At 36.5% G+C, this 26,834-nt stretch overlaps 1 protein-coding gene across 1 annotated transcript; it reads right to left on the bottom strand.

Annotated features, from left to right (window-relative positions):
* Positions 1-3,734: 3,734 nt before the first annotated feature.
* On the bottom strand, positions 3,735-26,481 carry nr5a1b (nuclear receptor subfamily 5, group A, member 1b). Its single transcript, XM_067375153.1, has 7 exons — positions 26,398-26,481; positions 25,640-25,758; positions 25,055-25,196; positions 23,066-23,808; positions 7,798-7,917; positions 7,552-7,699; positions 3,735-4,331 (listed from the first exon to the last, which is right to left on the bottom strand). The coding sequence occupies exons 2-7, from the start codon at positions 25,739-25,741 to the stop codon at positions 4,078-4,080; spliced, it is 1,509 nt and encodes a 502-aa protein (XP_067231254.1). The 5' UTR covers positions 25,742-25,758; positions 26,398-26,481; the 3' UTR covers positions 3,735-4,077.
* Positions 26,482-26,834: the final 353 nt, after the last annotated feature.

Genomic DNA, 26,834 nt, shown 5'->3' with positions numbered 1-26,834 from the left:
AAGTATGTTGGAAATGAACATTTATTAATGTTCAATGAATAATTATTAAACAATAAACATTTATTAAATTTCTTATTAATACATTTATATTAATAAACTATTAAATGTATATTAATAAAATATTAAAGCTTATTAATAAACATTCACCTTTTGTCTATTATTGTTGTCTCTAATTCCATCTGGTTTTTAATTTCCCAACTATTTTGGGTTCATTTTAAGCTAGCCATATAGCAATTTTTAAATAATAGTTGGTTTAAGTAAAACTACCCAGCAGGTTGGGCAAACATTTAACCCTACTGCTGGGTTAAAACAACCCAATCGCTGGGTTTGTCCATTTTCAACCCAACTTGGGTTGTTTTTAACCCAGCATTTTTTAGTGTAGTCAAAAGGTGATCAATTATTAATAAGCAATTTAATAAATGTTTATTGTTTAATAATTATTCATTGAACATTAATAAATGTTCATTTCCAACATACTTTGGGTTAATTTTAATTAAGCAATACAGTAATTTTTAAACAATAGTTGAGTTAAATAAAACTACCCAGTAGGTTGAGCAAACATTTAACCCAACTGCTGGGTTAAAACAACCCAATCGCTGGGTTTGTCCATTTTCAACCCAACTTGGGTTGTTTTTAACCCAGCATTTTTTAGAGTGAAACACTTTACTTAAGATCTTTATATACAATGCATTATAAATGCATTAATTATGCCTTGTAATCCACCTTATAATGCATTGTGTGGTCTCAAGAACAAAGTTATGATATATTAAAAAACTTATTTCAGACAACCAATTTCAGATGTAACAAGGAATCTGCAAATATTATAATAGATTTTAAATGATTAGTTCACTTTAAAATGAAAATTAGCCCAAGCTTTATTCACCCTCAAGCCATCCTAGGTGTATATGACTTTCTTCTTTCTGATAAACACAATCTGATTTATATTAATAAATATCCTGACGCATCCAAGCTTTATAATGGCAGTGAATGGGACCAGCGAGTATGAAGCTCAAGAAAGTGCTTACATCCATTATAAATATACTTTAAAGGAACACTCCACTTTTTTTGAAAATAGGCTCATTTTCCAACTCCCCTAGAGTTAGACAGTTGAGTTTTACCGTTTTCGAATCCATTCAGCCGATCTCCGGTTCTGGCAGTACCACTTTTAGCATAGCTTAGCATAGTTCATTGAATCTGATTAGACCGTTAGCATCGCGCTTAAAAATGACCAACGAGTTTTGATATTTTTCCTATTTAAAACTTGACTCTTCTGTAGTTAAATCGTGTACTAAGATCAACGGAAAATAAAAAGTTGTGATTTTCTAGGCTGATATGGCTAGGAACTATACTCTCATTCAGGTGTAATAATCAAGGATCTTTGCTGCCGTTCCATGGCTGCAGCAGTGCAATGATATTACGCAGCGCCTGTGAGCCCCTGCTTGCACAGGGAACGTGCCTTGCAACCATGGAGATGTTTGTGAGAGACGCTGTGTAATATCATTGCGCCTGCTGCAGCCATGATACAGCAGCAAAGTTCCTTGATTATTACGCCAGAATGAGAGTATAGTTCCTAGCCATATCAGCCTAGAAAATCGCAACTTTTCATTTTCTGTCGGTCTTAGTACACAATTTAACTACAGAAGAGTCAAGTTTTAAATAGGAAAAATATCAAAACTCTTTGGTCATTTTTAAGCGCGATGCTAACGGTCTAATCAGATTCAATGAACTATGCTAAGCTATGCTAAAAGTGGTACCGCCAGAACCGGAGATCGGCTGAATGGATTCGAAAACGGTAAAACTCAACTGTCTAACTCTAGGGGAGTTGGAAAATGAGCCTATTTTCAAAAAAAGTGGAGTGTTCCTTTAATAAAGGCCTTCTGAAGTGAAGCGATGCATTTGTGTGAGAAAAATATCCATAATTATGTTACAAAGTAAAATATCTAGCTTCCGCCAGACCGCCTTAGATATTCAACTTAAGCTGAATTTAAATTTTAAGTTGAATGCGGAAGGTGTAGGACGTAGCATAAGCATTTTGAACTTTGAACTGTCTTTATAAGTTGAATACGGAAGGCGGTCAGGTGGAAGCTAGATATTTTACTTCATAACTTGTTAAATATCGATATTTTTCGTACACAAATGCATCGCTTTGCTTCAGAAGGCCTTTATTAACCTCTCTGGAGCCATGTGGAGTACATTTATAATGGATGGATGCACTTTCCTGAGCTTCATACTCGTTGGTTCACGTTCACTGACATTATAAAGCTTGGATGTGTCAGGATATTTATTCATATATCTCAGATTGTGTTCATCAGAAAGAAGAAAGTCATATACACTTAAGATTGCTTGAGGGCGAGTAAAGCTTGGGGAAATTTTCATTTTAAAGTGAACTAATCCTTAAACTTTGGTTACAATTATTTATAAAAAAAAAGATCTAATGCATTATAACATGTATTATGAATACCTCTATAATGCATTATACAGAAAGGCTTTAAGTAAAGTGTTATGGAGATTAAAAAAAAAAAAAAAAGCTTTTAAAAAAGAAAAGGCGATTGCTCACAAATGGCTAAATCTGAGGTTGTCGGGAACATTAAACATCATCAGCCGAATAGGAAAACTCAGCTTTCACAGCCTTATTGTTTATAATCGCGCTGTTGCAATCTATTCTAACTCAAAGTTTCCCTGAAAGAGTTGTCAGAAGCTTGGTGTGATGTTAAAGTCATGCATCCATTGTGTAGTTCATTTAGCTTTTTACTTCTAGCAATTGTATATAGGCTTGTTTGTTTCTGAAGAGACTATCTTGAACAAAGAGTGTAAGAATCGCTACCTTTTGTCAGTTGAAGAGCTTATTGTGTCTAATAATCCAAAGGCCAATGGGAAAATCCTAATGAGTTTTTGTTGAGGGAACCAGAGTGATGTTAACTTCAGAGTTGTCTTACAAAAATATGTCATTCCTGCAGCGCTTTATACACTCTTAAAAAAAAAGGTTCCATTTTTTTTTTTTTTTTTGCAGCAATGCCATAGAATGCCATTTTTGGTTCCCCAAAGAACCTTTCAGTGAACAGTTCTTAAAGGGATAGTTCACCCAAAAATGAAAATTTGATGTTTATCTGCTTACCCCCAGTGCATCCAAGATGTAGGTGACTTTGTTTTTTGTTTCTTCAGTAGAATGAATGATGATTTTTAACTCCAACTGTTGCAGTCTGTCAGCTGTATAATGGGTGTCAATGGCAACACAATCTATAAGAGTCAAAAAAACATGCACAGACATGCACCTGCGGCTCTTGACGACACATTGATGTCCTAAGACACAAAATGATCAGTTTGTGCGAGAAACCGAACAGTATTTATATAATTTTTTTACCTCTAAAACACCACTATGTCCAACTGAGTTGCGCATCCAGTTAGCGAGGTGTGAACGCGTTCTGACAATGGAAATGATGTCTCGCACTCATTGAAGTATAAGCGCGAGAGATCACTTCCGTCATCAGAACGCGTTTTCAGACCTTACCAACCGGATGCTCAACTCAGTTGGACATAGTGGTGTTTTAGAGGTAAAAATGATATAAATACTGTTCGGTTTCTCACACAAACTGATCGTGCATGTTTTTTTTACTCTTATAGATGGAGTTCCCATTGACACGCATTATACGACTGACAGACTGCAACGGTTGGAGTTAAAAATCATAATTTGTGTTCTACTGAAGAAACAAAGTTAGATGCCCTGGGGGTAAGCAGATAAACATCAAATTTTCATTTTTGGGTGAACTATCCCTTTAAAACAACAATGATTTTCTTAGTGTAACATTTAAAAAATCTCTTATTTTCCACTACAAAGATTTTTTTGTATAACAGAAAGGTTCCATGGGTGTTCTTCATGGAACCATCAATGGCAATAAAGAACCTTTATTTTTAAGACACAGTCATTAAAACTGACATCTCCCCTCTTCCTCTTTCAGAAACACAGTGGCATGGTGATGAGGTTTTCTCTGTGCGAGAGATGACTGCTGCAAAACACGTAGTCGATAACAGCGTCAGTTGCGAAGGAATCAGGCTGTTGTGTGCGAATGCGCGTTTGTGTCAGATGCAGGTTCTCTTGGCATGCAGCATTTCTATGAGGAGGTTGTTGCACGGCACCTCTCCGCTCAGGTGTTTGTAGCACAGGTAGTCTTCGGCTTGCGCGCTCAGCGCTCTGAGCTCGGGAAGGCGCAGCAGAATCTGGCTAAACCTGTCCGGGAATTGCGGATACGCATACAGTGTGTACTCCAACAGCGCGGCGTTCACCTGCTCGTACACGCTCTCGACGTAAGGCTGGTTTTCCAACAGTTTCACATCTGCAGAAGAACCGATAGAGTCTCATTAAAGACGGCATGAGTGGAAAATGGGTTTTCAAGCACTTTCTGAACGCACACAAATACAAACACATGCACACGCACACGGATACACACAGCTCTCAGGCACTCTTATTATGAAAAGCAGCTTTTGTTGCCGTTAAATTGCTCTCACTTAAGGGAACGTGAACAATAAAGGAGCATTTTCTCCCGAAGCTGAGAAAGAGAGGGGCACGGCGGCACGGACCAATATGAGGTCAATCCATTAAACTTCTTTTGAGCCAGAGTCTCGCTATAGATGGCGTGTGTGCGTCTGCGAGTGGATACGGGGTCCGGCTCCCTGCCTTTGTAAACAGGAGCGATTCAGAAGGCTTTCATTTTAATTAAGCCCATTACCCAGTTACCGCACGGCCTGCGCCACACAAAACACGCTGCCACTCACGGTGAAGCAGGGACAAATAGCCTGATACACGTCACGTGCGTCCTCGTTAGCGTGGATCAAAATCAATGCAATATTCATCTTTTGAGAAGTTAATTAGCCTCGGTCAAACCCCAGCGGGGGAAACATAGATACGCTCAATAAGACGCGGAGGACGGGGTGACGGTGCCACCGCGGTGGCTATGAAAATATCTTTTATATTAAACTATTAAAACATCAGCAGCAGCGCTGAACGGAGGAAGAGAGACAGAAAGAAATACAATCTGCCACCTCTTCCTCATTAATACGAAGTCATTTTGGCCTCTGGAATTAGTTAAGAACTAAAACTCATTCAAACACTTGAGCGGAACTTATTAAGGAGAACGTTATTAAAACAAAAATTAAAAGATATCCAACCAAATGTCAACTGATATATGCACATAACTAGAAGATACTGTTGCATCAGCCAATCACGTTAGTGGAATTCATACATTTAAATAGTCTTTTAAGACCAAATCTCAGTCGATTTGACACTAGGTTAATAAAAAGTCTTGAATTAAAAGTCAAATCATGGAAAAAGATTTTTTTTTACATCTTTTGCAATTCTAATAAAAAGCTGCTCAACAGACATACTCTTTTTTTTTACGATGCAAGTCTAACGCCACAACGATTTATGGAAACTAAGCAGCAAAAATCATCCCAGTTATGATGTCACAACCATGAGCACATTAATACACTACTGTTCAAAAGTTTGGGGGTTCTTTTTAAGACATCGATATATTTATTCAGCAAGGATGCATTAAATTGATCAAAAGTGACAGTAAAGACATTTATAATGTTATAAGATTTCTATATCTAATAAATGCTGTTATTTTGAACTTTGTATATTATTCAAAGAATCCTGAAAAAACTATCACAGTTACGCATCACAACTGTTTTCAAAAACTGATAATAATAAGAAATGTTCCTTGAGCATCAAATCAGCATATTAGAATGATTTCTGAAGGATCATGTGACACTGAAGACTGGAGTAATGATGCTGAAAATTCAGCTTTGATGACAGGAATAAATTACATTTTAAAATATATTATTATATTATTTTAAAATGTAGGGTACAACGGGGCTAAAGGCGCCTTTGATTTTATTTTCCTCTAAACCACTAGATGGCACAAAAACTTGCCGCAGCACTTTCCTAAATATCCGCTTTTCAAAATGCACATGCAAATTTGTCTGATCCTTGACGCGATCGCGGGCAGCAGCGCAAAGTTGATTCTGAGGTATTTTGAGCTAATATTTGATATTTTTAAAAATGTTGTTGATTAAAGTAGCAAATAAGAATCCATGGAAATAATGTTTGTATTTCTTAATGATTTTCAGTTTTGTTTAAGGTAATTCAAGCAACAGTTTTTCATTAACGGAAGAATGTGTAAAAGTATGGTATTTGGGGTAAAAAGCGCCACTGATGTTGGGGCAAAAGGCACAATAATTAACATGATAATGAATAGCTGACTGACTTTTACATTTGTTGACATGACATGGTTAGATTCACATAGCAAATATCAAATTGGGTATCCATCTTAGAGATAACAGCCATATTTATAATGAAACAATCATATTTCAAAATATATTAATCATATCATAATAAAATATAATGTATTGTTACTACTGTAAATCTATATTAAATAGGCTATTATGGGATCTCCTTCAATGCTTTCAGAATCGTTACTTTTTAAAATAAATTTGTTTTCTGTATTTCTGTATTTTTAAAATATTAAAATATATCACATTTTAATGACAGCATATTTACTGAAAAAAGAAATGAATTCTTTTATTTATCAAAATAAACAGAAAATAGTACAAACTTTGCTAAAGTTATTCTTTTGAACAAGTATTAACCTAGTCATTATTAAAAACATTTTATTTTAGTTAAAGTATGTGCGTAAATACACTCTAAAAAATGCTGGGTTAAAAACAACCCAAGTTGGGTTGAAAATGGACAAACCCAGCGATTGGGTTGTTTTAACCCAACTGTTGGGTTAAATGTTTGCCCAACCTGCTGAGTAGTTTATTTAACCCAACTATTGTTTGAAAATGACTATATGGCTGACTTAAAATGAATCTAAAATGAAATTAAAATGTTCATTTATTAAACATATTAATAAATGTTAATTTTCAAGATATTTTGGGTTCATTTTAAGTAAGCAATACTGTAATTTTTAAACAATAGTTGAGTTCAGTAAAACTACCCAGCAGGTTGGGCAAACATTTAACCCAACTGCTGGATTAAAACAACCCAATCGCTGGGTTTGTCCATTTTCAACCCAACTTGGGTTGTTTTTAAGCCAGCATTTTTTTAGAGTGTACTGTGCGCCTTTTACCCCATGCTGGGGGGGGGGGGTACATTTATAAGATTTATAAGATTTTTAAACAAAATTAACCACATTTTTTTTTCCCCACACAAAATATGTTGCTCCATCAGTGTCCAGTACAAACATACATAATTTTCCTGCAATCATATACTTTGAGAGTAGTTAAAAGCACAATGTTTCTTAAGGTGTGCCTTTAGTCCCGTTGTACCCTAATATTTTACAATATTACTGTTTTTACTGTATTACTAATCAAATAAATGCAGCATTAGTGAGCATAAATGACTACTTTCAAAAACATATATATATAAAAAAATCCACAAACTTTTGAACAGTATTTTATATGACTCCCCACGCACACATAGCAGTTCAGCAGTTTACATGCAAAGACGTCAGCCAATCACATCAAAGCTAACTGTAATAGCATGTGCTGTCTCACCAGGGTTAAAGAGGATGAGGTATTTAAGACAGGCAGTTTCTCTGCGGTCCAGCTGAAGCTCTTGTAGACGATGCACCAGCTCCTGACCTCTCTGTATCATCCCACTCAGAGTGACCCCTGCCTGGGCCAGCAAAGACGCGAGCTCAACCTGCCCCACACACGCACACAAACGTGCTAAACATCAATTGACTGGATGCAAGGCATATATGTGCATATGTCTATTATGAGTGTGTGCATGTGTGTTACCTCCTGTCCTGTAATGAGAAGCACACTGTCCTCTTTCCCATGATGCAACTGTCTGGCGATGTAATCCAGCACAAGAAGCTCACTCCAGCAATTATGCAGCAACTTCATCTGATCTCCCACCTGTGGAGCAGAGAGAAGGCGAATAAATGGAAAATGGACACAAAATTAACAAATATTTGTGTATGCATTTACATTAGAGATTTTTATTGGTTTATAAATTATTATTAAGTGAAATATAATTGTTCAAAGCTTCATAGCCTCTGCTTCACAGCTCAGAAAACTTAAAGGATTAGTTCACTTTAGAATTAAAATTTACTCACTCCAATGTCATCCAAGATGTTCATGTCTTTCTTTAGTCAGTCAAAAAGAAATGAAGGTTTTTGATGAAAATATTCCAGGATTTTTCTCCATATAGTGGACTTCAAAGGAGCCCAAATGTCAAAATTAAAGTTTACAATGATCCCAGATGAGAAATAAGGGTCTTATCTAGAGAAACCATGGCTCATTTTCTAAAAAAAAAATAAATAAATGTATATATACGTTTTAACCATAAATGCTCATCTTGAACTAGCTCTCTTCTTCTCTATTAGAATTCCTGCAGAGTAGATCTGGGATCTTGACTGGGATCATGTAGAATGTTTTGAAGCTGCACTGAAACTGTAATCTTGACCTTCAACCATTTGGTGCCCATTGAAGTCCACTATAAGGAGAATAATCCTGGAATGTTTGCATCAAAAACTTTAATTTCTTTTCGACTGACTAAAGAAAGACATGAACATCTTGGATGACATGGGGGTGAGTAAATTATCAGGAAAATTTAATTTGAAAGTGAACTAATCCTTTAATGGAGTTATATTTATTGATATGTATTATTATTTAATATTTTTATAATAATATTTACATTCGTTTATATTTATATATCACTTATATTTCATTTAATAAGAACATTATTTGTTTATCTCATATCTATAAATTCCTTAGATAAAAATAAAATAAATACACAAATGAGACAAAGATTTAATAATAATTAAAAAAAAAATAGAGCTGAATAAATATTAAAGGAAAAATATTTTTTGCAACTGATATATTATTATGAAATCTCTCCCCCCCCCCCCCTCCCTCTACTTTTCATACTTTTATATTGAGAAAGTTAAAATACATATTTAATACACACACATACTTGTATATGTGGTTTACGGGGACAGTAAAAACTGTATATTCTATGCCTCTACCCCTAAACGTACCCATCCCAGAAAACTGTCTGCATTTTTTGAATTAAAAAAAAACACCATTTAGTATGTTTTTAAGCCATTTGGTTACGAGGGCACAGGAAGTTGTTTACGTTGTAATACCAAAGTTCCTTTAAGACAAGTCATTTCACTCAGCGGCCATCTTTGAAACGCCTCTCGGGCATTCAAGTGCAGCTCCTATCTCCTTGAATGGGGAAACATCAAATTCTCCAAAGCTGTTTGCCAAGCTTTCGATTAAATTTCATATTTGAAATCACCAATGAAATCTTGTAAATTTTGTTTCTAAACGCTCAAATCATGACAAAAAAAATTATTTTTCAGGCTGAATCAAGCTAATGCGCATGCGCAGTCCTAAATGTGCATCTTTTGTGCCTTATTTCAGAGGCACGCGTCTGACTGTTTCTATAGAAACCGGTGATTCTAACGGCCGCTGAAGTGACGCGATGACTTTACCAGTCAGCGATTGGCTCTTATTTAGAATGCAGGATTTATTCCGCCATATTGCGCGTTACACTTTCTCCCATTCAAAACAATACGAGTGACGCGTCTTGTGTTATTCTATAGTCTTTGTTAATACCCATGTCATTCTACACATTTGTGTCCTCATGAACCATGTATACAAGAACACACACACACACAATATGTGCATAAGTGCAATATAATATAAGTATATTCGTATGTGGTGCAATACAATGTGAATATGTCATTGTACCTTCACGCATACATATTCAGAAACTTAAAAGGGAGCCTCACCCACACAAAATTTCCAGAGAGCTGCAAGTTTTTCACCGCCAACACAATAGCATTCAGTTACTTTATAAAAATGAAACAGAATGGATTGAACCATCATTCAGCTTAGCAGAGCCGAGAATGTGATTCAGTGTTCATTCAAATATCCGCAGTAGCTGGCCACTATTGTGCTTATTCACAGTCCAGTTTAGCAGGTGCAATTGAATTGAAAATAGGCAGTTATGTGGATGATATAATTCAACAGAGACAATTTTCAGCTCACTGTTGCATACGAGATTCGTGACCCCACAGGAGCCCCTCGGGGCGGCACATTTAATTGCAGCAAAAACGCACTCTGCATTTTTTTAAAGCACATAGAATTGGACGCTAGATCCATCGCTCCCTTTATGCCACACTCCTGTTGCCATGACGAGAGATTGTACAGCACATTCGGCACACAGTGAAGGAAGCTGGATTCTTGCATGTGCGTTTTTGTCTATCTATTGCACAGTGTACCTGCATATCAGACAGACAAAAACACACACGCAAGAGCTTTCTATGCAAATGGAGGACAGCAATGAATGCCGAGGTGAATGTTATTAAACACTATTTCACTGTACAGTAAAGAAATCATTTCAAATCTAAGGAATAGTACAATTTCTGTATCAGCTGATTAAAAAAAAAATCTAAAAGAGGTATCATATGTAGTTGAAATTACATGACATGAGGGTGAAATGCATAGTTCCCCCAGACCAGAGCCATTTATGATTTTGTGGGGGATATTCAATAAAAATAAACTATAGAATTCAAATTTTCTCATTTTATTCTATTACTTGAGTGAGTAGGATGAGTAAATTAGGGCTAAATCATTTTTAAATACCATAAAAAACCCATTCTCTCCCAACTCGTGAATCATATCGTGTTACGAGAGATGACTCTCTGAGGCTTATGCTAAATAGCAGGATAACTAAACTAGATGGATATTAATTCATCATTTTTTAAATTAAACCTAAAGGAGAGAGGGCTCTAACTCTGATGCTTCCACTATCAACATCTACGGTATAGGTATAGGCCTAAGATGTGCTTTTGACTCTTTGTATGCACTTATTCATTTTAAATTTTAAATGTAAAAGATATGATACAACTGTATGAAATATAGAGTATAGCCTAGATACACTATATTGTCAAAAGTATTGGGACACCCCTCCAAATCATTGAATTCAGGTGGTCCAATCACTTCCATGGCCATAGGTGTATAAAATCAAGCAGCTAGGCATGCAGACTACTTCTTCAAACATTTGTGAAAGAATGGGTCGCTCTCAGGAGCGCAGAGAGTTCAAGCATGGTACCGTGATAGGTTGCCACCTGTGTAATAATGCCATTCATGAAATTTCCTCACTATTAAATATTAATGTAAAGCACGCCGCCACTGGACTCTAGAGCAGTGGAGACGTGTTCTCTGGAGTGACGAATCATGCTTCTCTGTCTGCCAATCCGATGGACGAGTCTGGGTTTGGCGGTTGCCAGGAGAACGATACTTGCCTGATTGCATTGTGCCTTGTGTAAAGTTTGGTGGAGGGGGATTATGGTGTGTTACTGTTTTTCAGGGGTTGGGCTTGACCCCTTAGTTCCAGTGGAAGGAACTCTTAATGCTTCAGCATACCAAGACATTTTGGACAATTTCATGCTCTCAACTTTGAGGGAACAGTTTGGGGATGGCCCCTTCCTGTTACAACATGACTGCTCACCAGTGCACAAAGAAAGGTCCATAAAGACATGGATGAAAGAGTTTGGTGTGGGAAACTTGACTGGCCTGCACAGAGTCCTGACCTCAACCTGATAGAACACCTTTAGGATGAATTAGAGCGGAGACTGTGAGCCAGGCCTTCTCACTGCCTGACCTCACAAATGCGCTTCTAGAAGAATGGTCAAAAATTCCCATAAACACACTCCTAAAACTTGTGGAAAGCCTTCCCAGAAGAGTTGAAGCTGTTATAGCTGCAAGGGGTGGGCCAACTCCATATTAAACCCTACGGATTAAGAATGGGACGTCATTAAAGTTCATGTGCACGTAAAGGCAGGCGCCCCAAAACTTTGTGAAGTTCCTAAACGTAATTTAGGGAGGAGCGAGCCCATCTAATTTTCCAATCAACAGCCAGAGTATATAAGCAGTTGCTTACCTCTCTTCAGTCTCAGCTGTTTCAGCATCACTCCACCTCCCCAAACTCCACCTTCATTTCAGGTACCTTGCCCTATGTAATCACATCCTATTTATTCACTGGGGGGTGTATCAGAGCTCGAGTTGAAGATGCTTCATCGAGCCCCTCCTCAGTGGACAGCGAGCCAAATTAGTTAACCTAATACCCTAAAGATTATATGGGCAAACGAACTCGTTAATGGCAATATAGTGTATATAGCCACCACAGACATTTAGAGGGACATTTAAAGTCTCCCCAAAAACTAGAAATGTCCAAATTGCCCCTCAATATTTGATATTCTTGATACTGCTCTGCACTCCATTATACCCACAGCTCTGATATTTGTATGACAAAAAGTTTTAAAAGTTTTTAGGTTGCTCTGTCTAACAGCGCTCGTCAATGTTAAAATGAGTGAGATGGCCAGTCAAATCAAAGAAGGCAGGTCTTACTGTTTACAGAAGATGAAGTAAGTAGCAGCTAAACATTAATATTTAATGTTTTACATGAGGAATGCTGAACGACCGACAGTAATATCCAGAGATACAAGCAACTCAATACATGTAATTTCATGTAACTCATAACTGAATTTGCAAGAAACGTTTTGCGTTTTCGACATACCAGTAAGAGTGAACGTGCATATTTTAAAACAAAATATTATTTGCAAATAGTTTCAATTGATTACTTCACAACTGCAGTAGAACTTATTTGACTTATTTTTCCCTTAATCCTTTTAATACTTAATAATTATTTAATTCCTTTAAACTTGAAATACAAGATATTTTCATTTTTAAGCTATCCTTTTTCAAGATCTTGTCATTTGCATACAAATAAATGGAGAAAAAGCAAGTAATGCTAGCTTATTGAAGTGAAGTAGGCTAAAGTTAGTGAATGTTATGACTATAGTTAGAATACAGCGGCTGAAGCACTTTTGAAGCCATTTAATACTTGAAAAGAAAAAGCTTTCTGTATTCCAAGCAGCCTTCATGAATAAACAAAAAAAATCACTTATATTTGACTTGAAATGAAAATATTTTGCAATGCTAGCTAAAGAATCAAATCAATGACAGTATGATTAACAGCAAAGTGTCCACGATTAAAGTAGGAATAAGTTCAGAAATAACATTCAGTCACATTACAACTGCTAAAGTAAAACTAGACAACCAGAAATCTCAAAACAAAGCAGTGAGACATTATAATGATCAATATCATTCCCTTTAAAACTATGCATTTTGAATGCAAATAAATTTATGAATAAATAGAATTGCTATAAAAATTATACAGACAGACAGATAGACAGATAGATAGATAGATAGATAGATAGATAGATAGATAGATAGATAGATAGATAGATAAACATTAATAGTTACACATTTAAAAATCACGTTTAATTCATTGAGCGTTGATTGGCATTCAGTTTTTTGTTTGTTTGTTTTCTTTTTAATTGCATTTTGTGTAAAAATTTGGTCTTTTCTCTAAAGTATTAAAGTGATTGACAAAGAAAAATAGGTTAAAAAAATGATCAAATTGACGAAAAAGAAAATGAAAAACAGACTTCCCTTTTAAATACTGGACTTGCAACTTACTACCATTAGCGTACTAGCATTTTTCAGTTTTGTCCTCGGCGGCATCACCATAAGTGCTGTGTGAGGCCGCTTTTGGAGAGTGTCAAATGCCCTTGGCACCCTAGTGTGGGCTATTATATGGGACAGAGAAAAAGCTTTGCTCTGAAAAGATTATGAGTAAAACAAGACCCTTGTCCATTTCTCAGCAATAGCTGTTGACTCTGAAATCACACACAGACACATACACATTCACGTCCACACTTGAACACAACAACACTTCCCTGTCAGCGCTTTATATATTTTGTAACCCTCATTTATCAGCGATAATACCTGCCCGCTGCCCCAGACTTCCACAACACATCTTTTATTCTTGTAGCTTTTTCTCTCTCCGTTGTATCTTTGTGGAAAAAACCCGCCTCTTTTTGTGTTTTAGGAATTTGGGATTTTGACCTAGGAGGACACAAATATCCAGCGGTGTGAATGAGGAAGTAAAAATCACACCAAAGAGGACAGAAGCTAAATTCAGAATGCAGTTTACTGCTTACTGCTGTATAGTGTTTATAATATTTCAAGTTACGTTTTGCAACCCTTTTCTGTAATGTGTTGTATTTCCAAATGAAAAAAGATTTTTTTTCCCTCATCTATTACTGATTTTATTCTGAAAACTGGGTTTTACATACCAGAATAAGAGAATGTGGGTTTGCTAAAAACAATATCTAAACAGCTATTTGACTATAGTATAAAAGGATACATGCATTAAGAAAATGAATATGCTCAAATTTCATTTCTACTTGGAGCTGTTCACATCCTCGGACTCGGAATGATGTGTTTCTATGGCAACCCTATCAATGCTTAAATTAATCTGTTGTGTTCAAATGGTTCAGCAGTTACATACAAGCCAGAACTCTCAGAAAATTCCCAGTTTACAAGTTGTAATTACGAGTTCTATGAGTTTGAACGCTTTTAGTCAGAATCAGTCAGAATCTCGTAATTGTTGTAATTACCACACCATGTCGTAATTACTAGGATCATGTGACACTGAAGACTGGAGTAATGATGCTGAAAATTCAGCTTAACCATCATAGAAATAAATTATAGTTTAAAACATATTCAAAGAGAAAACAGTCATTTTTAATTTTGTATAATGTTTCACAGTAAATGCAGCATAATAAAAAATCTTTTCAAAAACAAACTATTTTAAAGACCCCAAACTTTTTTCAAAATGTAAGTCATCAGTGTATTGCGGGCATGCAAAGAAAATGTTATATTGCAAATTGCAATATTGCAATATAGAGTGCATGGCTGTAGACTGAGATGCACACAAACCATCCAAAACATCTTTCAAACTGTCACAAACACACACACACACTGAATGAGGACTGCATATATTTGTCTTCAGAGGGTAAATAAACTAACAGTTCACATCCGGCGTGTGTGTGGGTGTGATATGTGTGTATGAAACACACCTGTCCAGTGTGAGGTGGAAACAATCCATCAGCACAGACAGAGGAAGTGATGATGGTATTAGTACTGTAGTGTCCTGTCTCATTGTGTTTAGAGTCAGTGTCATATCACTTACAGAAATTACCATGGTATTATATCTTACATATATATTGTACTTAAGGCCTATATCAAAGTACTATGATATTACAAACGGACACCATGACAGAACCACCACAGCAGTGTTATTTTAGTAGCATTGATTTACTATTAAATTTGCTTTTGTGTTGTATGGTGTCCTTGAGTGATATGAAAGGCACCTATAAATACAAGTTATTATTATTATTAAAGACAATTATATATGTAGTGTTTTTAGTTAATGATAATAACCCTGCACCACAGTACTTTAAAAAAAAAAAGGGAATTAATATTAATTCTGAAATAATGATGCCTCTTTACAACAGCCAAAAATACACCAACAGACTAAAAGATGGAATATTTTGTCCACTGAAAACTGTATTTTGCCTAAAAACGACAGGCAAGAACACTGACAAACAAATATTAAAAGACAATAATTCAATCCTGTTATTTATACTCTGAGCTAGAAACATCATCTCCAGAGTTGGCAGACTAAATCAAATGGACATTTACTGCATTTCTAATAGAGTGGTGCAGGGATGACGTCAAAACCCGGAAGACCTTCGAGATTTTCCTATAGAGTTTTCCTATAATAGTGCTTTTCAATTTATGAGTAAAATAAGGTGTGATAAACATAACCTGACAATACTTGAATGTTTTGTTCTACAATGTAAACTGCACACACTCTTAAAATGAATGTTTGGTCTTTTCATTGGCTACTTTGGAGATTAAAGAGTTATGAAACCCCCCTGTTTTACCCTGGTCGGGTAAAACTACCGTTTTACACTGCGTTCCAAATCATTATGCAAGTGACATATCAGTAAGATTTCAGTAGAATAAACATTTACATTTTAGTTTTTCTAAGAAAATGTGTGTTTGTTTATTTATTCATGTCTTTTTAGATAACTGGTATCAATCTCAGACAAAATAATTTGCCAGGTCTATGGAAACCCTACTTAGAGGTTGTTCCACATTATTAAGCAAGTCACAGTTCTCGTGCAATATGGGGAGGAAGAAAGATCTTTTTGAAGATGAACAGCATGAAATGGTGCAATGATGTGCAAAAGGCATGAAAACAACAAATATTTTGTGAAAACTGAATGGAGATTATCGAATTATCATAAGATTTGTGAGTGATTTAGAGTACAGCAGAACTCGGTCAGATAAAAGTTTATTAATGAAAGTTCCTGTCAAAAAAATGAATTGTATTAAAAGGGCAGCTATAAAAAAGCCAGTGTTGAGCAGCAAACAGTTATTTGAAGCTGCTGGTGTCTCTGGAGTCTCAAGAAGCTCTCCATGCAGGCTGGCAGTTGTGCGTAAAGATGCATTTTAGCCACCACTAACCAAACCTCACAAAGAGAAACAGTGGGTGTTAATAATGAATAGGGATATCCAGATCCGATCAGACTCGATCGGAATCGGACGTTACCTCCCGATCAGGACTCGGATATATATTAGAGGTGCAACGGTTAAAAAAAAATCGAACCGTACGGTTCTCCACTTACGGTTCGGTACGCACTTGCGCCGCGGTCCATCTCGAATGACGACGCATCTATTGGTTAATATGGTTTGTTTAAAATAGCAACGTGGAAAACAGACAGACAGAGTTCAAATAATGTATGTTTCAGTCGATGGATGCGCAAAACGTTACAACAACGATAATCAGAAAGCGTGGACAAAACAGTCACTCTTTGTAAACTGTTCACTGCGAGTGCCGTATGCTCTCATGTCAAGTCATTTACGCCGTCATCACCCGGGTGTTGATACAGGTGAGACCTGAACAGAACACGTTTCTATCTGTGTTTAAACTAACTAATTTAAGCCTTGCTGATTTAAATCAGGAACAAGAGACGAAAGAGAACTCGCACGCGCTGTGAGAAGATTTGTGTGCGCTCATCCGAAGCGCGCACACGCTTATTTCAGTCAGCACGCAAATACTGACTTCTCTTTCAAGTCTTGCACTTCAGCGGGCAAATTCATACAAAAATTATGTCAACATGCCCGTCTTAGCGAGTATCCTAGCAAACATAGTCGGTTATGTCTTAAGTGAGCGTATATTAGTCGAGAAAGACAGCGCATGTGTAACAGTATATGTACTGAATCGTCCATGTCTTATAAGGAAAAAAACTATTCCTGCTGCCTGTTTTAAATCAAACAACAAATAACAAAGAAATCACTCACTGCTCTTGATTGAATAGTTTTTGTAACTTCAATAATGATTAATATTTATTTATTTTATTCAGTAAAGATAATATGCAGTGATATTTTATATTTGATTACTTTATCCATTTTCTGTATGTAAAAACGACTGTTAGATACCTGAAAAACCTGAAAAGCACTGTTCCTGGATCCTGGATCTGTTTTTCATTATAGAAGTATCGGATCGGGACTCGGTATCGGTAGATACTCAAACTCAAATGACTCGGACTCGAGGGCAAAAAAACGTGTTCGGGACATAATATATGGGCACGGAGAAAAATGACAACAAATGTAAAAGAATATTTAAAAGGGCAAATAATAGGCTACTTTGATTACATTTATGAGCACTGCAGTCTTATGATAAACAACACGTAGTTTAACACAGAAAAAATAAAAACATAGTTTATTTTTTGTCCATTCTTCTTTGAATTTTCGATCTAAATCAGTCTTTTGTGTATCAGAATAATCATGCCATCGTGTTCAGACACCACTGTATCAGTGTTCAGTTTGCACATATAATTTATTTGAAGAACTTCTTGATGAAATATGTGTGCATACACCATGCTGGTTCATGTTTGGTGCAGGAGAATATGTGAACTATGTCTATAAAAACTTTAAAAACAGATACTTTATTTTGTATATGAGCTATGATCCACGTGGCTAGTGTTGTTAAACTCATCGCGGAGCTCCACGCTGAAACCGATCATATGCGCGCTCCGCGTGTATATCATAACAATTGTATTTTTGATCGCGGGCAAAATATAAAAATCACTCATGTGCTGCTGTGCTGGGGGAAATATACACACGGCTCGCATGTTCGAACATTTGTGCTGGTAGATTACAGCAAAACAATCCACATGCACCCAAATTTCTGCTCTGGTCGAGTCGTAGGAAAACGCATTTTTGTTTTGTAGCACTGAAACGAGCACCAACGATATGTCTAAGTGATGCTTCCTCATGCATAGTACCGCAGTTATAATCTTATACATACTACAGCGCAGTGATTGGATTGAATGAGCTTTTTGTAATGAATAAATACAGAAACGGTTGACGTCAACATGTTCGACCAGCCCATACTGGAGCCAACCAACACTCCGGATCTTGCCGCTAGTAAACGAGGACGTCAGATTTTGTGGCGTTGCGCCGACTTTGCTTTTCAAACTGGAAGACAGAAATTGCTCTGAAAAATGCAAAAATAACTAATTTCAATTTCAAATTAGTGTTTTCAATGATGTGCAGCTTATACATATCTCTAAAAATGTGTTCTGTGGTTTCATGACCCTTTAAAAAACACATTGATGTCACATTTTATGTTCTTCAGATCAGAGTATTGATTTCTAAAGAACTACGAAATAAAAAAGTCTGTAAAAAGATTTTCTTATGACATCGGAATAAAAAAATACTGTTTCTTGAATCTTTATTTTTAGGATTGAATAATAATCACATGAGTAAAACTATTTTCTGGAGGAATCTGATGAATTAAAATGAGAGAGACTTTGAATAAGAAAAACCTTCACATGCGTAGGCCAGACTGAATACACGGACACATTCACATTCTCCCCTTATCTGGAGTGGAATGCTGTTGCTAACCCCCACACACATAGCACACACACACACACACACATTGGGTTTCCATGTTTTATGGGGACTTTCCACAGACATTTTATCTACGTTTTTAAATTTACAAAAAAATAAAATAAAAAATCACTTAGTATGATTTATTAGCCATTTTCCTCACGGGGACCAAACAATGTCCTCCACAAGAACAAGACTTTGGACATTACCATTTTTGTGCTGGACATTTTGTCCCTATAACATAGGGTTTATCAGGACCACCCGAGGGACTAGAAATCATTGAAAATTGAAAAATGTAATGTAAAAAATCCAATCCTCTCTGATACAGACACTAACAGTTGTTTAAATCAAATTCAGAAGCATTGCGTTTCTTATTTTTGTCTTGATTTTTCATAGAAACTCAAAACTTTTAATGATTCTATGTTGCTATTTCAATGCAATAGTAGCATGTGTTTCTCTTTGCATTTTTTTTTTACATTTTAATAATAATATTTCAGATTTTACTTTGGCCTTCCTATTGTTTTCCAAGCCTCTGTTTCCTACCTCAATTTTATCTGTGTGTGTGTATATGTGTGTTTTGAGAAGTGTGTGTGTGTGTTTTGAGAAGGTTATGCAATTATGTGTGTGTGTGTGTGTGTGTGTGTGTGTGTGTGTGTGTGTGTGTGTGTGTGTGTGTGTGTGTGTGTGCGTGCGTGCGTGCGTGTGTGTGTGTGTGTGTGTGTGTGTGTGATTTCGCAGAGTATGTCCGTGTTTGTGTGTGAGAGAGAATAATGGCCAGTGTTACTATGTATATTGTGTGTGTGATTGAAATGCTGTACTGTATCATTGTGTGCATGCTGCATTCTCAGCAAGGTTTGGAAACACTACAGAGAGCGACAGGAGCTTAGAATGGACAAAAGAAAGGAGTGTATCCTCTATTTCCTCTAAGACAACAAACACTCTAGAGTTTATTTAAAGAGCTCTTCAGGACCACCAAAAATCAAGTGTTTTATTTAAAGACCCCTCAATGCCATGGGTTATAAAGGACACGATATAGCTGGAGCTCTCAAATTTATGACACGATTATTTTCCAGAAAAGTTAACGAACCTGAAGTGAACCCGAAATATAGCATTTTGGACTATCAATAAATCCACATTCACTGCAGTCAAAAACTTCCACACTCATTGCAATTTAAATATGAAAGAAATGACCCCTCTTCAAGTCAGATTATATTAACAGATTAAAGGCACAATATGTAATTTTTCGCCGCTAGAGGTTGCCTATTAAAAACAAAGACATAGCTTGATGATGCCAAGATTGAGCGCGGAATCATGGGAGATGTTGTCTTCACCTCCCAGCCAGGGGAAGAGAATCCGACGGGACTCGGGTAGAAATCATGTTCATGGATGAGATTATTAACATTACTGTAGAATGATGCAGAGCAGGGCTGAGTGCTGTTGGAGCAGGACAAGGCACTGTAGAGATTCCTAATGAGAGACGAGTGCGACACACGACTCGAGAGCAGCGGAAATTTTTTATTATGCCACAGTCGCCACTTCCGCTTCCTCCGTGGGGTAACGCAGCTCAGTTTTATCTGAGTGTGTTGAAAAACATGTTATAACATTACTCTGAGCGTTCGCTCAGCAGCTGCCACAAGACACTTGTTGCACACTGCAGTATCGATATTAGAATATCATATTAATATAATTAAGAAAACGACATTCAAACAATAAGACTAAACTTGTTGAGCTAAATAACAATGATTCATTTTCTGTCTATAAATGTTGTTCCCCTGTCTAATAAAACATGTAATATATTAAAGCGTCTTTGGTGTTTCCATGGTTTCTACAAAATAAAACTGGAAATCGAGGGTAACGCGGGTATGATGACATTGATAGGTGACGCACGGACACGGTCCGTGTCCTGGTTAAAATGGCTTATTTCTCTGGATTTAAACATTCTTGAAAACATCTGGGATAGTGTAAGTACACAAGTCAGCAAAATATATAACACTGATCAAGTGGTTTTTGGATATTTTAATCCAAAAATCTTACATATTGTGCCTTTAATTAAATAAAAGATTTGTGAAAATACTGCTAAATCGCCAGCAAATCAGTCATGTTAAAGGTTTAATAATTTTGTGATGTCAAATAATTGCTATTAAATGAATTTAGTTCAGTATGCAGTATTCTCAAAAAAATAGATATTTTAATTTCTGTGATATCACAATATTTTATTTTGGTAATACACATAACCTCACTATTGTTCAAAAGTTTGGGATAGTAATTTTTTATTTTTTATTTTAAAGAAATTAATACTTCTATTCAGCAAATATGCATTAAGTTGATCCGAACTGACTGTAAAGACATTTATAATGTTACAAATTTCAAGTTAAAGTGGACTATGTAATATTTTCTGTCCACTAGAGGTCGCTAGAGGCCTATTCAAAACTAAGGCGTAGCTCGATGTCGCCAAGTTTGAGCACGGAATCTTGAGACATGTGGTCTCCAACTCAACGGACGGTGGAAAAGAATTGGGATAGGACTCAGGAAGAAATCATGTTCATGGATGCGATTATTAACGTTACTGTAGTATGAAGCAGAGCAGGACCGAGTGTTGTGGGAGCTGAATGAGGCGCTGGAGCGATTGTGCAACACACGCCTCACGAGCAGCGGGACTTTTATTATGCCACAGTCGCCGGCGCCGCTTCCGCTTTTCTGGTCATGAGTATGAGGTAACGCAGCTCTGTTTATCATATTAGATACATTTGAGTATGTTGAAAATGATGTTATAACGTTACTCTGTATGTTCACTCGGCGGCTGCTGTGAGACACTGTTACACACTGCAGTAAACTAGATCGATTTTAGAATATCATATTAAATGCTGGATGGCTTGTGTTGATAAATGGCATGCAATTAATTTTAAAACGTATTGTATGATGGAGAAAATGCTGTATTACTGTCACTAAAAATAAAGCTGCATCTGATTATGCTATGTTAGCTACTTCACAAAATAGTGTTTTTCTCTGAGGCATGGTAAAGCTTGGTACTCGCAAAAAATCAAGAAAATTAGATTTAAACTATAAGACTAAACGTGTTGAGCTATATAACAACAATTCGTTTTCTGTCTATAAATATATATCAAAACCGTTGTTCCCTTGCCTATTAAAACATGTAAATATTAAAGTGTCTTTGGTGTCTCCATGGTTTCTACAAAATAAATTGTGGGTAACGCGGGTATGATGCAATTGACATCCCAGAGCCTTGGTTAAAACTGTAATTTTCTCATGATTTACAAATAGTTGGAAACATTTGGGATATTGTAAGTACTCAAGTGAACAAAATATATAACACTGGCCTAGTGGTTTTACAGCAAAATTCTTACATATTGCACCTTTAATGCTGTTCTTTCTATTCATCAAAGAATCCTGCAAAAAGTATCACGGTTTCCAGAAAAATATTGTGCAGCACAACTGTTTACACATGATGATAATAATAAATATTTCTTGAGCAGCAAATCAGCACATCAGAATGATTTCTAAAGGATCAAGTGACACTGAAGACTGATGTAGAAAATTCTGCTTTGATTTGATTTTTAAATTAAAAACATTCAAATAGCAAACATTTATTTTAAAATGTAATAATATTTCACTATAATACGGTATAATTCTTGATCAAATAAATCCAGCCTTGGTGGACTTCTTTCAAAAACATTTAAAAAATCTTACAGACCCCAAACATTTGAACACTAGTGTACATAAATGTGCCCACAACATGCACAATAGTGATTATATTTATTCAGTCTTTGCCATCAACAGCAGCTCAAACCATCATTACAATCCAATGTTTCCTGTTAATTATGTCACAAAACCACATACGGCCTTTTTAAAACAAGAACAACCAGAATAATTTCCTCGAATACTTTCCTGTTGATTGAATCACATCAGACATCACTGCCATTATAAATGTGACAGCGAGCCAGAGCAAACACAGCAGGCCATGACTGTTTATCTGGAAACACACACACACACACACACATACACACATTCATCCATGTCAGCATCATCTCATCATGCTGACTGCATCCGCTCTGTTCATGCAAACACTATTGTGGGTGTGTGTAGTGATGAGGTGTGCATTACTTTCAATCCTCTGCAATTCGGTTTCTAATTCAGTTTCGCCTGTGTTCACACTCACCTTGAGCTCCTTAAAGAAGATGCAGCTACGTGCCCATTCCACGATGGAGAAGAGCGTCTGATCGGCCATGTGGCACATCAGGCCGAAGGTGCTGAGTCGTTCCTGTTTGGCTGCGAGGCGTGCGTTCTGTTCCTGATTGGCCGCCGCACTCCGAGAATTCTGTTCCTGCTGCAGGTGGGCCAGGTGAGCGCTTATCTTGCTTTGCACCTGCAGCTCATCTTGCTCACAGCGAACAAACTCCAGAATCAACGGCGGTACCGTCAAGCCCGGCAGGGCCACAGCTGGGCTGGTCGACACTCGCGTCTGGTCGATGTACGTGTAGCCTGGAACCGATTCTGGGGAGCTGGTGCTGGTGTAGTGCTCTGAGCTCGCGTAGTGGTCGGGATACTCAGACTTGATGGCACGGCTGGGTAGGTTTGGATACGGGTACTGTGCTGGCAGAGGGGTGTGGGCCGGGATGGGGACAGATAAGCTCAAGGAACTGGATGCGTACAGGCTGCGTTCATAATCGGTAGGGGCCACCGGGGTGCCGATGTTCGGGTGGGTGTTTTTTTGAGCTGGAACCGAGAGAGCAGTGCTGAAGCTGTAGTCAGACTGCGGTGATGACAGCAAAGGGGGCGTGGCTTCCATCTTTACGCCACTCGCCCGGATGAGAGCTTTCTTCTGCTGCTTTAACGCCCGGTCTCGTTTGTACATGGGGCCGAATTTATTGCGCCCTCCTCGCATCCTGTCAGCACGGACAGCTGTGAGCACAAATTGAACTTCATAATTAATGTTCGTTTATATTACAATATTCATTTTTAATAAAAGTATTGATGTTATAAATAAAAATTAATATAAGTAAAAAAATATATAAGTAAAAGCTTTATATAAAAACAATATAATAACATAAATACAGTAAGAAACATGCTCTGTATTAAATTTATGTGTAATAATTTATAAAAATATTAAATAAATTATATATATATATATATACACTCTAAAAAATGCTGGGTTGTTTCAACCCAAGTTTGGGTCAAAAATGGACAAACCCAACCATTAAGTTAAATTTTTAAATGCATTTTTTAACCCAACGGTTGGGTTTGTCCATATTTGACCCAAATTTGTGTTAAAACAACCCAGAGTGTATCATTTGTTGATTTGAAGTTTTTCAGATCAGTGTACTGGTTTCTGCTGCTGGTTAAAGTAACTAGTTGTTTTCTAATAAATACATAATTAAATAAAATAGTAGTAATAATAATGTATTTGATGAACTTTACAATATTTTTCTATGACATAAAAATGTAAAACCGTGTTTAATTCTAATTGGAAGTGAAGGATCAGGTTCTACAATGTTTCTTCTTGTCCGTTTCTATAAAATTCATCCTTCTATTAACTCACGAACTAGTTAAAAATATCTCTATAGCCTGACTGATTAAAATAGAGCCGTGCTTAAATTAATACTTAACCTTGATCCAGTAGCAACGCGCGCGCAGCCGGCAACGCAAAGGTGCCTGCAGATAACAGCGACCTTGCAAGAAACACTGCAATTTCTTTGTTTTTTTTTTTTTTTTTTTTTCTTTTTCTTTTTTTTTTTTCACACTGTTGATTTTTTGTGTGTCTTTTTTCTAATTCTACATCTGAAAACTAATCAACCGGCTGCGATGCAATTTAAATTCTAATTCGCTTTTTTAAATCAGACCTTTTTTCAGATCGTTTTTTTAGTAATTTTTTTGTATAAGGAAATATGTGGATCTTGTCACATGTGGGTTTATAATACATACATTTTAATAATAAATAAGATAATAAAAAATAATAAGAAGATAGTACGCAATTTAATAAAAACAAACAGCTCTAAGAATAAAAAATATGGATGAACAATATTTTACGAAAATATTTACAAATGTAATCATTTAAATAACTATTATTTGACCTCGAAATATCCTTTCTGAATTTCAGATGCAGTTCATAAAGAAATGAATTAGAGATTAAACAGGCTGTTCCGCTCACCTTCCAGCCGCATCCCGACGTTCAGACATTTCTGGAAGCGGCAGAACGGACACCGTTTTCTCTGGGTTTTATCAATCTTACAGTCTTGACTCTCTGCACATGTGTACCGTTTGTTATTCTGTACGGTCCTCTTAAAGAAACCCTTTAAAATGAAGGGGGGGGGGATACTGTTACGATTCGTCAAAGGTAAAGAAAAAAAACAACAACAACAATAAATAATATCTTTTTAAAAAAATGCAATTCCTATATATAAATTGCCATGGTAGCTGGAACTAATGATTCATTTGTTCGCAGTGACGGAAACATCGAAAAAATAATCTAGACCTATCAACAACAACTAAATTTATCATTTGATACAATGTAAAAAAAAAATACAACTGCATTCTAATTCATAAAAATACTTTCCTAATGCGGCCAGGTTGATTCTATCATATGAATTTAGTAAATACAAATGCAGTATATTAGACTAAATATTTAGCTTAAACAAATGATTCTTACTTGAATAAAACAAATGTCAGCACATTTTTAGGTTACCTGAAACATTTTACAGTAGGTTTAAACTGTCTGTTTAGGCCAATTTAATACCTTGCAGCTCTCGCAGGTTAATAAACCATAATGATAGCCAGAAACTTTATCGCCACACACCGGACACAACTCTTCCAGGTCCGTATCATAACTGTAGTCCATCCCGCCCCGCCGAGCGCCTGCGCACACACACACACACGCACACACACATAAACACACACTGCTAAAATAGAGGTTCTTCAGTGGTTCAGCAAAGAACCTTCTTCTCATCAAAAACGTTGTGGTTTTTGTAAATTAAACATGTTCTATCAGTTAGTTGCATTGGTTCTAATTGTAATGTTAAGTGTGAAGGGATAGGAATGGCATAATAAGGCCTTGAAATGATTGCATTCAACAAGCCTATATCTAATACCCGATTTAGTCAAACAAAAAGCAGGCATTTAATTTCCTTTCATTCTAAGTGCATTTTAAGATTTCATTATAGTTGTCATTTGTGGTGCTTCAAACTGATTTTTAACAGTAAATGATTATAGAATCACACCACATTAAATAAGAGAAAATATTACATCGGTATCGTTTAATACCTAAATTTAATTCAATAATAATAATAATAATAATAAAGCCATGTGCCTCTTTGCATTATTTCGTTACATATCAACATATTAGCCGCTACAGGTGTCATAAACATGATTATGCGATCAAAAAAAATATCAGTTTACCAATAAAATAATCAATCTTTCAAGCTGTTTGGCTGGAATGCAAACGGGTCCAAATCAACGAAACGAAAGCATGTGATGTAGAAGTGAAAGAACTCTTACCTGTCAGTGACTCTCTGCTCCTCTGCGGTGCTTCAGTGCTGCTGATCTCTGCGCGAGGAATTTAATCACTAGAGCCGCGACACCCGCGCGATCCTGCCGGTTCACTTTGTGCGTGTTTCCCGGGTAAAAAACCTGTGTGATGTCTGCGAGGACGGCGCGAGGGCAGCAGCTCTTTATTAGTGTTTGGCCTCGTGCGTTCACACAGTAGACGTGCCCTCATATTCACGCACACGCGCGCGCACGCACACACATACAAAAAGGAGTAAATGAGCGACAGGAAGAAGCGCCTATCTGCAACAGGTACTGAGGATGGGGAGGAGACATGAAAACATTTTAGTTCAGATAAACTCTCTGAATAATTTCTGATAATGAAGTTAACTCTGAGCCTATATGAAGCCATGGCTAGAAGAGGTTCCTCAAAGAACTGTTCTTAAAAG

The sequence above is a fragment of the Chanodichthys erythropterus genome, chromosome 22, assembly GCF_024489055.1.
Source record: "Chanodichthys erythropterus isolate Z2021 chromosome 22, ASM2448905v1, whole genome shotgun sequence".
NCBI classification, from domain to species: Eukaryota; Metazoa; Chordata; class Actinopteri; order Cypriniformes; family Xenocyprididae; genus Chanodichthys; species Chanodichthys erythropterus.
This window is presented reverse-complemented; position numbering and strand designations above follow the sequence as displayed.

Excerpts from the sequence above, each read along its gene's own strand:
- nr5a1b (XM_067375153.1), bottom strand. The coding sequence starts at position 25,741 with ATGGACTACAGTTATGATACGGACCTGGAAGAGTTGTGTCCGGTGTGT. Across the intron at positions 25,197-25,639 it reads TAACCTGCGAGAGCTGCAAG|GGTTTCTTTAAGAGGACCGT; the intron begins GTATTAAATTGG and ends TTCATTTTAAAG. Across the intron at positions 4,332-7,551 it reads CCTCATCCTCTTTAACCCTG|ATGTGAAACTGTTGGAAAAC; the intron begins GTGAGACAGCAC and ends GTTCTTCTGCAG.